Source organism: Canis aureus, chromosome 13 (genome assembly GCF_053574225.1).
Source record: "Canis aureus isolate CA01 chromosome 13, VMU_Caureus_v.1.0, whole genome shotgun sequence".
Lineage (NCBI taxonomy): Eukaryota > Metazoa > Chordata > Mammalia > Carnivora > Canidae > Canis > Canis aureus.
The window spans coordinates 67,909,207-67,921,210 of NC_135623.1; the positions used below are offsets into that span (position 1 = coordinate 67,909,207).

The 12,004-nt window shown below is 40.6% G+C and overlaps 1 protein-coding gene across 1 annotated transcript in view; it reads left to right on the forward strand.

The window, feature by feature from the left end:
* KLHL2 (kelch like family member 2) overlaps positions 1–12,004 on the forward strand; it is a 97,717-nt gene that overhangs the window by 22,437 nt on the left and 63,276 nt on the right. Inside the window, exons 3-4 of the mRNA XM_077846566.1 lie at positions 3,008–3,114; positions 11,021–11,142. Of these exons, the coding sequence (XP_077702692.1) occupies positions 3,008–3,114; positions 11,021–11,142 (229 nt within the window). The remainder of the gene's footprint in view (positions 1–3,007; positions 3,115–11,020; positions 11,143–12,004) is intronic.

Consider the following 12,004-nt stretch of genomic DNA (forward strand, 5'->3'; position numbering starts at 1 on the left):
CTGAAGGCAGATGCTTAGTTGACTGAGCCACGTGGACGCCCTGGAAGCCCCATGCTTGAGAGACTGTGTGCAACTCTCCTGACCCTCAACCCATCCTTCTCCTGCTCTTTGCTCGCCCTTCTCTCTCTCTCTGTCTGCCTTTCTTCTGGTAGCTGCAGGAAGTCTCTTCTGACCCCTAATCTGATTTAAATGCTTCCCTATTCCCATAGCACCTTTTTGATGTTTTCCACTTTATCCTATAATCTTGGCATTGTCAGTCCTTTCTGCTAGACTCCTTAAGGGCAGAGATGATCTTGCAGTGCTTTGTTGAATTTGATTTTTTTTTTAACTGTTCTTGTAGAGTTAGTGCTAAAACCCCACTAAAATTATATGTAGAACTTCAAAAAATTTCTTTTGGTATATAGTATGTCAACTAATACGTTGGTGTTACTTGATGTATACTTTTTATTCCCTATTTTATTTGAGCTTTCACAGGTCTTGAAGCCACACAACTTTAGGAGATTTTGTGTGGTGGTTAAAGGCTTTGGAGCCAGACTCCATGGATTTGAATGCTGGCATTGCCACTAGTTGGGACTTGAGGCTGATTGTTCATCTTTTTTTTTTTTTTTTTTTAAGATTTTTATTTATTTATGAGAGACACACACACAGAGAGAGGCAGAGACATAGGCAGAGGGAGAAGCAAGCTCCATGCAGGGAGCCCGACGTGGGAGTTGGTCCCGGGTCTCCAGGATCACGCCCTGGGCCGAAGGCAGCGCTAAACTGCTGAGCCACCCAGGCTGCCCTGAGATTGTTCATCTTTAACCTTACTTCCCCAGCAACACATTTGGGGGTAAAAATTGTAAGAATACCAACTGCATAAGATTGTGGTGGGGTCTAAATGAGATAATACATGCAGATAAAGCTCTTGCATAGTATTCTCCTAAAACACCACTGACTTTTCCCACTCTGGTTACTTGTGAACCCATGGAATTCATGGAATTACAGAGTGGATTTATATTCTCCAAGCAGACAGTAGACTTTGTCATTTTTTCACAGTGGAGGAATCACAAATGGGTGACCTTATGCCACCTTTGATGACTAATGTGGGACCTGCCCGGTCTCTCATACAGCATTGTGAACCATACTTCAGTCTAAAGGGTCCCAGCAAGCTCATTAGCCATGAGGCCTGGAATGCAGTTATCCCCCGTGCAGTGGGACTTCTTTTTTTTATTTTTTCCTCAACTGGAGGGAAAGTAGATGCTAGTAGGGTCTCCAAAAACTTTTGAACTTTACAGAAACAAGTTTGTAAGTAGTGTGGAAAACTGGAGAACTTCAAGGACTTGGTAAAGCGCACGTGAAAATGTTGCTTGGGCGCTCCTAGGAAACTACAGAAGCAGACGGTCCACCCTTGTAGGAAGTAGAATAGTGGAGGAGGGGGCCAGGTGTGACCTGTGTGTGCTAGACGTATAAATTCAGTGCTTGGGTATTTGAGGCGTGGAAGGACTTTTGGGTTCACCACACCTGTGTTAGTTATTAATGACACAACTTGGGGATCCCTGGGTGGCTCAGTGGTTTAGCATCTGCCTTCAGCCCAGGGCGTGATCCTGGAGTCCCAGGATCGAGTCCCACGTCGGGCTCCATGCACGGAGCCTGCTTCTCCCTCTGCCTGTGTCTCTGCCTCTCTCTCTCTCTCTCTCTCTCTCATGAATAAATAAATAAAATCTTAAAATAAATGACACAACTACCAGTAAGGTCGATTTTAGAGGTAGATCCTTCCTGCTTGTTCTGGAAGAAGCATCAGCACCACTTTTTGCCAAAAAGATACTCTGTGACATTCTTATTTAGCTGGAGAGTCTCATCCAGCAGCTTGTGTAGAATGTAAAAAATGTTCACCACATGGTTTTGAATGACTTAAAATGGATATTTCAGAATTGGAGGTATAATTATGTTTGCTGAATAATGGTTTGTTTTAAGGTAACAAAACGCTTTTTAATTTTGTATATGGTAATTTTTTTTTTTTTTTTTTTTTAAGCCGTGAGTAATGAGATAGTTTGCACTGGTAAAATGTTCTGATTAAGTGAAGCCTCGAATGTCTTCTATGCCTTTTAAATAGCAAGTGTAATTGAATATAATTTTACCTTTTCTTGATGACCCAGCATCATTTTAAGTATCTCTTTTTTTTGGTACTTTGACCCAATTTGGTTTTCTGCATATGTTTTATTTTGTCTTCATCCTAATGTCAGACTGCCATCTGCTACTTCTGCTGATGTTCTTAATTCAAACGACCTCCCCTTTTATGATCCATTGATGGTTTGCTGCCAGTAATTTATTTTAGGTTGAGAAATCAATGATCAAATTGGGAAGGATTTCTCTATAAACAAAGGCAAGATTCTGAGTGACGGCCCAATGCATGTCAGGCATCTGTCATGACTGTTTTCTATGTGCTTCATGTTTAGGAATTCTGTTTTAAAGGACGGCAGTTTTGTTTATTTTTTAAAAAAAGGTTTTGGAGAGAGAGAATGCACAGGAGTAAGAGGGGCAGAGGGAGAGAGAGAGAGAGAGAGAGAGAGAGAGAATCTGAAGCAGACTCTGCTGAGTGCAGCGCCCGAAGTGGGGGATTGATCCCAGGACCCTGAGATCACGACCTGAGCCGAAACCAAGAGTCAGCTGCTTAACCAGCTATGCCACCCACGTGCCCCAGAGGATGGCAGTTTTAATTTTTTTTTTTTTTTTTTTTTTTATGATAGTCAGAGAGAGAGAGAGAGAGACAGAGAGAGACAGAGAGAGAAGCAGGCTCCATGCACCGGGAGCCCGACGTGGGATTCGATCCCGGGTCTCTAGGATCGCGCCCTGGGCCAAAGGCAGGCGCCAAACCGCTGCACCACCCAGGGATCCCAGGATGGCAGTTTTAAAAGTTAGCCTCAACTTCGGAGGAGTGGGCTTTCACTGTAAGCTTTTTGCAAAGGACGTTCGATACATTGTTTATTGGTATCATTAAATTGTTTTTCTCTCTCTGCTTTGTAAACAGTCAGAATTTGCTGTGTGACGTCACAATTGTGGCCGAAGACATGGAAATCTCTGCACATAGAGTGGTGCTGGCTGCCTGTAGTCCTTACTTTCATGCCATGTTTACAGGTATGAAATGTCTTAGTTATGAGTGTTTTTAAAATATATACAGATCTGGGCTTTTCTTCCCACATTTTGTTTTCTTATTAACATTTTACTGTTAGGAAATTAAGTATCATAATGGAAGTAAGTGCTCTTCCTTTGTTTCGAATTCTTTTTCCTCATTGTTTTCCGTTTTTATAATCATGTTGTGTGTATGTGTACATTACGTTCACATAGTCACGATTTTATTCTCAGTTTTCCCCTTTATATTTATATTTACATATATTGGCTTAGTTTCCTTTCCTGCTATTTATAACAACTTTTGGCACTTTATTATTTTGGCAAAAGAAAAGTGTTTTTACTGTTTCCATTTTTAAAAATGCTTTTCACATATTCATGTATTCTTTATGAATAAAGAGATGTTTATTTAATATCCTTTGACTTAGATATATATATAAAAATAGGGTGAACACTTAGGTAACTGTAAAAATACATAGAATGATTTCAGTACTTCTGGGGAAAAAGTAGTTTATGCCCGTAACACTTAAAGTCCTTAACCTCATTCTTCTTTTCTTTTTTTTTTTAAAGATTTTATTTATTTTAGAGCTAGAGAAAGAGAGTGAGCGCACGAGCAGGAGGAGGAGTAGAGGCAGGGGGAGGAGTAGCCTCCTCCCTGAGCAGGTGCCTGACGTGGGGCTTGACCCCACGTCTCAGATCATGGCCTGAGCTGAAGTCAGACATGTAACTGACTGAGCCATCTAGGTTCTCCCTTAACCTCATTCTTAAAAAAAAAAAAAAAAAAAAAAAAATTTAAACATGTATTGCATTTAAATAAGAAATGAAGTTGTTATATGTTCCAACAGTGAGCTTATAATCTTAAGAACATTGATAGGACAAACAAAATACTTCTAAATACAAATGTAGTTATATAAAAAAGCACAAATACAAAGCTATTCATACTTTAGAAGTCATGACGTATTTCTTGTGCCTAAGATTTTGCTCAGATACTTCAAGGAATACAGAACAGTGTAAGCGTGCTTCCTGCCCCAGTAATGATATGCACACTTTAAATATGTAGTAGCATATGGACGATGTGGGTGCCCAAAGCATTGATGCTGCTGGTAAAGGCTGTGACGGGCAGCCCTGAGAGAAGGGGATCTGACATTTCCTGAAACCTGATGGGATTAAAGGCTTCACACAGATGAAGAGAAGTGCAGCAGGCCATGTAAGGAGGATGAGCTTAGTGTTTTAGTAGAGGGGTGCCTGGAGGCCCCTCACTATTCAGCCTGTTGCAGCCTTGCTGGTCCTGAACGGAGTTAAATAATCAAGAACATGGGAAGGATAGCAGCAGAGGGCTCTGAGCCAAGTTGGGAGGGTGCCTTTAGCTGCGGCCGATTTGAAAAGTCGATACTGATGAAATGGGACTAGTCAAATTTTTATGTCCTAGGATTCGTTTCAGTCTCATGGTTCAGGTCTTATTTATTTCTCCTGGACAGTTTTCTCAACAGAGTCTCTAGGCTTGTGAGAGGAGGGTTTGAGCTGGAATGTGTTGGCCTAATTTAGGAAGTCCCTAGTGGAGTGCTGTCCCCTGTAAGTGGCATTCTCTCACATGACACTGCGGTTGCTACCTCCTTGTTAGAAACTGTGGGAAACTCATGTCATCACTTTATGCTTCAGTTTCTCTGTCTGGAGAAGAGGGATGATTGTATTACTCACTTCCTAGGATTTTGGTAAAAATTAAATTAGATCATACGTGTGAATTTCCTAGCATTTTACTTGGCACATAGAAAATACAGAATTTTTGGCAGTAATTATGGTTGTTTTTATTATTTTAATTGAAGAATAACAGACACACAGTGTTACATTAGTTTTAGGTATACAACATGGTGATTCAGCATTTCTGAATATTCCCTATGCTGTGACTTTTAGCCCTGTAACTTATTCATTCACTAACTAGAAGCCTGTATCCTCGACTTCCCTTCACCCATTTTGCCCATCCTGCCACTCTTTCTGCTGTGGTAACATGTTCTCTGTGTTTATGGGTCTGTTTCTGCTTCTTTTGTGTTTTTGATTCCATATATAAGTACAATCTTATGGTATATGCCTTTGTCTGTCTGACTTATTTCACTAGCATGGTATACTCTAGGTCCATCTATGATGGCTCAGATGCTGATCTCATTCATTTTTTTATAGTTGAATAATATTTTTTATATGTACCAAATTCTTATTTTTTCCATTCATCTCTTGATGGCCATTTGGGTTGCTTTCATATCTTGGCTATTATAAATAATGCTGTAAAAAACATAAAGGTAGATATATATTTTTCTAATTAATGTTTTTGATTTTATTGGGTAAATCCAAAATATATAAAGGACTTCTACAACTCAACACTAAAAAAAACCAAATAATTCTTTTTTCTTTTTTTTAAAGATTTTATTTATTTATTCATGAGAGACACAGAGAGAGGCAGAGACACAGGCAGAGGGAGAAGCAGACTCTTCACAGGGAGCCCGATGTGGGACTTGATCCCGGGACTCCAGGATCATGCCCTGGGCTGAAGGTGGCACTAAACCGCTGAGCCACCCGAGCTGCCCAAAACCAAATAATTCAATTAAAAAATGGACAGGGGACCTAAAGGGACATTTTTCCAAAGAAGACCAGTGATGGCCAATAAACACATGAAATGTGATGGCCAGTAAACACGTGAAATTGTACTCAACATCATTAATCATCAAGGAAATGCAAATCACACCTGTCCACGTGGCTGGAATCAAAAAGACAAGAAATAACAAGTGTTGGCAAAGATGTAGGAAAAAAAAAAAAAGACCTTTTGTGCACTGCCGATGGGAATGTAATTTGGTGTAGCCACTGTGGAAACCAGTATGGAAGTCCCTCAAAAAGTTACAAATAAGCATACCATATGATCCATCATTTTTCTTATACTTGAAATTTCTAAATGTCTTTATATTCTACAAGAGTAGAATACTGAGGAAGCCTTAGACTATTTTTTTGATGACTGTTTTATTTTCCACAGAGTTACAGAAATATAGTGGTGAACTTAAAACTGCAACAGCAAGGTTAGTTTCCTTTCCCTTCAAAAGGTGGCACTTAGAGTCTTCACTTTCCTTGAGCCTTAGATATCTAGAAACATGAATGTTGGATAGAGATGGTACATCTTGTTACACCTTTTCTTTCTTTTCTGTTTACTTTGTGATCTAAACCACATTTCATTTGCACTTCTTTTTTTTTTGTGGTCTGACAGTTCCCAACTCTTCATGTTTTAGCTGATACCCAATTTATGAATATGAAGGCTTTGCTTAATGATGGTAATGAGAGTCCCTGAAGATATTCTGATTCTATAAATATTCCTAGTTGTATCTCAGTTAACTGGTAGGTGGGTACTTGCAGTCCTACCTGTTTCTGACTGAGGATATACCTTCTATATGTAGTCAAATTTCAGACTGTGATATATGAAGGTAGATGCAAAATAAGGATACTATTAATTTCTGATATATATATAAAATGAATACCTCAATTGTGGTTTTTTTCACGTTTTTGAGACATATTTTACATAATATAAAATTTATCCATTTCAGGTGTAGTGGTCGGTGACTTCTAGTAAATGTACTGAGTGGTAAATCAATTTTGGAACATTTTTATTCCCACATGAATGATCTTGAAGTTCATCCATGTCATAATCTGCATCATGAATTTGTTCTTTTTTATTGCTAGATAGATACAATTCTATGGATATACCATATCTTGATTGTCCATTCACCAGTTGATGGACATTGGGTTTTTTCCAACTTTTAGCTATTAGGAATAGTGCTGCTGTAAATATCCATGAACAGTTGGTTGTGTGGACATTTATTTTCATTTCTCATGGGAGTAGATATGTACGAGTGGAATTGCTGGGTCCTATGGTAAATTTCTGTTTGACCTAAAAAGGATTGCCATGCTGTTTTCTAAAGTGCACCATTTTACATTCCTACCACTAATGTATGAGGGTTCCTTCCCATTTCTCCACATCCTTGTCAACACGTTACTTTTTTTAACTTGTTGTCATTCTGATGGGTGTAAAATAGCATCTCTTGTAGTTTTAATTTGCACTTCCCTAATGACTGATGAAGTTTAGCATCTTTTCATATGCTTATTAGGCTTGACTTTTATGGTTCTGTAGCAATAGGTGCTATTCACCTTTCTGGCAATCTTTGAAACCACTGAGTAGTACATCATTTGTCAGGTAAGGAAGATTAGGAGATTTGGTCTAGGGGTTTAGTGTACATACTTTTTTTTTATGATTTGCTAGAATATGAGTCCATTATTTCTTTCTCTGGTCTTCTTTTTTTTGATCTGAAGCTCTGTTAAACTTTAGTATAAAAAATATAGTGAGGCCAACCAGTAGACCTTTCCATGCTTGCATTGCATCATACATTATGTATATTTATTTTCTCCTGCTTAGTGGATAATCAGAAGTATTTGCAGTGGCATAGGGCATTACCCTACTCTTCTTTTGTTTTCCTGTGACTCACCTATTAAGAAGTGGGGAATATGCAGATGTTCTTTTTTGGCTCTTGTTTTTAATTTCCCATAAATTGTAGGGGAATTTTTCATTCAGATTTTGTCACTTAAAAAAAGAATTCTGTTACTCATCGTAATTCCAAGTATTTGGGTAGAGAAGGGAGGTGAAAAGTAATTCTGTGATATATTCACAGGTTTTTACTCTGTGAAGTATGGGCCTATTTAGAGCAAGGCCAGGTGGTTTAACTGTTACTTGAGAAAGTGTATGTCAGATTGGGTTCTTATGTTTTAAATTACTTGTTACAAATGCGATGTTTAAAATGCTTTTTTCTCTTACAAATACATTTGAGGCTTATTTAGTGCCTCAGGCTAAAATATCTATCTGATATCTAGCGGGAGATACTGAATTTTTAGTTTTACTCCTTTGTTTTGTGCTTTTTGATGATTTCTTTGTCATACTGAACATGATTCGGTAAGTTGGAATACGAAACAGTAGACCATCATTTCACTCATCAAAGTGCTTTCACTTTCACTCATCAAAGAATATTTATTGAGCATGTTTTTTGTGGTAGGCATTATCAGGGCTTTAGAGATGAACAAGACAGATAAGTCCCTGTTCTCATGATTCTCCTTGGAAGAAGAGGAGAGGGTAGAGAGTAAATGCAAAGAAACAGTAATTTCTGATATTGCTAACTGCTGTGAAGAAAATGAAATAGGGTCTTGTGCATAAAGAGCCTAAGTTACGCTGTTGTAGGCTGCACATGACAGAAACCCCCCGGTTTAAATGGTAAGGACATGTATTCTCTCGTAACTGGGACGTCGGCTGGACACCAGGCATAGTCAGATCTGCAGCTTGAGAATTTCCTCAGGGATCCCACTTCCTTCTGTGTCTCTGTCCTTCCGTTGGCAGTGAAAATGTTATCCCGAGGTCGCTTCCCCTTGTGAATGCCAGATGTCTATTAGAGTGGACCCAACATCTCAAGGAAGGACAGGGAGGGAGTGCTATTTCTTTTTTTCTCCCTTTGAGGGTCTAGTAGACCTTTTCTAGAAGTGAGTCAAACTTGACCAAAACTGGCGGAGGAATGCAGCTACCATGTTTGCCTCAGATTAGTAATAGAGTTGAGGAGTTACGTGCCATGACCATCACAGACGGTGCTGGCAGGGGCATCCAGGTCAGCTTGCCAAAATGAAAATACCGGTATGTCAGTAGCTTCTTTGTAACCCAGAACTAATGACAGACAAAAGGACGATAATGACTAGATCACACGTGAACTTGAAGAGTAATGGAATAAAATTTATTTACTAAATGTAACTGTAGGGATGCCTGGGTGGCTCAGCGGTAGAGCATCTGCCTTCAGCTCAGGACACGGTCCCTGAATTCCGGGATCGAGTCCCACATCGGGCTCCTGCAGGGAGTCTGCTTCTCCTCCCTCTGCCTATGTCTCTGCCTCTCTCTCTGTTTCTCTTATAAATAAATAAAATCTTAAAAACCTGTGATAGTAAAAGGTGCTTGGCATAGGACTAATTTTTCAGTCATATATGTATAAATTAAAGTCTAAGCTAGGTCACGGCTGGGTCCTGAGAGGTGAGTTCACTTCTGGAGAGCTCAGTACCTGGCTTTATCCATGTGTGGCCTCAGGCCCTGCAGGGCTTTACGCATCACTGGAGCCCTACAGATGAATTAGCTGTGGCCTCTGTCTACAGTCCAAGTGGGAATTACCAGTGTCTTCACTTTTGACACAAAAGAGCTTCCAGATGATGCAAATCCCATCTGTGTACAAGATCCAGAGAGAGTAGGATAGGGACATGTGTTGTATTGCAGATGAAGAACTACATATTGTATTTCTCAACCCTTCTTTTTCCCTCCCTTTTTTTAGTGGGAAAAAAATGTGCTGAGGCAGCAGACACGTAATCCAGGCCCTTGTCTTCCTACCGTATAGGCCTGTATACCTTTCTCTCATTACCTGTCTCCCTTGCCTCCTGGTCCCGGGGGATGGCCCCTCCTCACCTTCCCCGGGAAGTGGCCGGATACTTTTGAGATACTTTAGCTCTTAGGAGAACAGCTCCTTTCTGAGAGCATGTCAGAGCTGATCTCCAGGGAAGCATGCAGTTAAATGTCCATCGCTGTTATTATTTCTGTCCTCCCAGGGTTTGTGTTTACTGAGGAATTTTGTGTAATTAGGATTCCTGTAGGCTTTTGTAATAGCTTATGGTCACAGACAGTGTACCATGGCTAAAAAAGAAGTGAACTTTCAAGAAATCCTGAGGCTGTTCTGTTGTTTTTCCAACAGGAGATGCTGGATTAAGGTGAAGGTGAGCGGGGGCAGCATGGTTTTGCTGCTGCTGCTTTTATCTTTGAAACCTAATGGCACCAGAGCTTTTCCGTAGGCATCTCAGAGCACTCGACATCACTCGTAGACTGTCCTCGTCCTTTTACGTTGAAGTTTTCTTTCCCCGCCGTTCGGTGGTTTATGTCTCCCAATGTCTTGGGTCTTTTTATATTTATTGTCCATGTGTGTGTGCTCACACCTGCTGCCTGCTTTCTCTCCCTGAGCTCCCCTCTCTTTTCTGCTTCCCTGTTTCCACAAGAGGGGATCTTATTTATGGTCCTTGCACGTTCAGTTAGCTCAATGAGCAAGGGAGTGAGGAGGGTCCTACAGCACTTTCTAGCAGTCAGTGACGTAGCAGAGTGTCTGGCTTCAGTAAGAAGTGCTGGTGTGGAAGGGATCTACCGTTTGTGGATGAAGTTACCGCAGATGACAAACAGGAACAGAACTTGGGCTAGAAGAGCCCTGTAATAAGCCCTTGTCCTTGACTAACCCTTTTATGATCCCTCTTGTCTTGCGTTCCCTCACCACCTTCTGTAGTTTATGTTCTGGTTGTTTCCTGCATGAGGGTGGTGCTGTCTCGGAGGACAGAGCCTCTGTGTCCAGCGTAGGCCACTCATGCCCGTGGCAGGCACTGCTGTGCTTGTGGGGTGAACGCTGCTAACCAAGTGAGTCCTCCTTAGCAAGTGCTCATTGCTGTTAGCCCGAGGGGGTAACATTGTGACTCTTCTAGTCATGAGTAGAAAGCCAAAAAGAAAAGCTGCTCAAAAGCATGGACCAAAAAACCCAAACTGCTCAAAAGCATGGACGGCGTCAGATGCTGAACCGACAGTGCCACAGGTGCTAGAGTTGGGCACATGGCAAGCTCACTGCTGAGATGTGATTTCCAGGTACAGGTGACTAACAAAAGTACATTTCGTCATTTGCTCATCATTAGCTTCCAGGGGGAGGTGATGGGATGCTTTAGGCCTGCAAAAAGCGACTGATTGTGTTGCCTACAAAATACAGTGAGTGGCAAGAAAATGGCATTGGTGTCTTCACAACAGTGTCTTGCTGTAGCGTCACTCTTCTCCTTCGTGTTTTAGGTGAGATGAGTGAGAGCCGAGCAAAGAGAGTTCGCATAAAAGAGGTAGATGGCTGGACCCTGAGGATGTTAATTGATTATGTTTACACTGCGGAAATTCAGGTTACAGAAGAAAATGTACAGGTAAGAGTCAACCCCTCATATCGTGTAGCTGCTTATACATGCCAGTTTTTAAATCACAAGAGCATCCCCACACCATAGTATACCTTCTGTACCAAAGTAATGGAATTCATTGTTAAAACTGAATTTCTAAGGGACGTTTGGAACGATGACATCTTTTTAATGATGTTTCTGATTTCAAAATCTTCTATAGTCTCAGTGTTCCAATCTTTCAGTTCTCTGAATGATGCTTGCTTGTTTGTGAAGACGCTGTCATATTCGTTTGTAACTACTGATTGATGCTGCCCACCTTTCTCTGTTCGTGAGGTTAAAATCTACAAAGGATGTTTTTGACTATCAACAGTCTTTACTTTTTTTTTTATAATTGCAACATCTTTTTTTTTTTTTAATTTTATTTATTTATTTATTTATGATAGTCACACACAGAGAGAGAGAGAGAGAGGCAGAGACACAGGCAGAGGGAGAAGCAGGCTCCATGCACCAGGAGCCCGACGTGGGATTCGATCCCGGGTCTCCAAGATCGCGCCCTGGGCCAAAGGCAGGCGCCAAACCGCTGCGCCACCCAGGGATCCCTGCAACATCTTTTATAAGTGATTCTAGAATTTAGCTAAAACTTAACATTGCGTTTTCTTAACTTTCTATAAAGAACAGATGTTTTATGTATATAAATGATATAAATGAATAATACAGATGTATATAGTGTAGAAAGGGTAAGTGCCTCTTTTAAACTGCCCTTCCTTTCTCATGCTCCCCAACCCACACACGTTGATCTACTCTCCTTCCCCAGAGGGTAGCTTTTGCTATCTGCTTGGTGTGAATCTTTTCAGACCATTTTCTATGCAGTTTTATCTACCCATTCACTCAC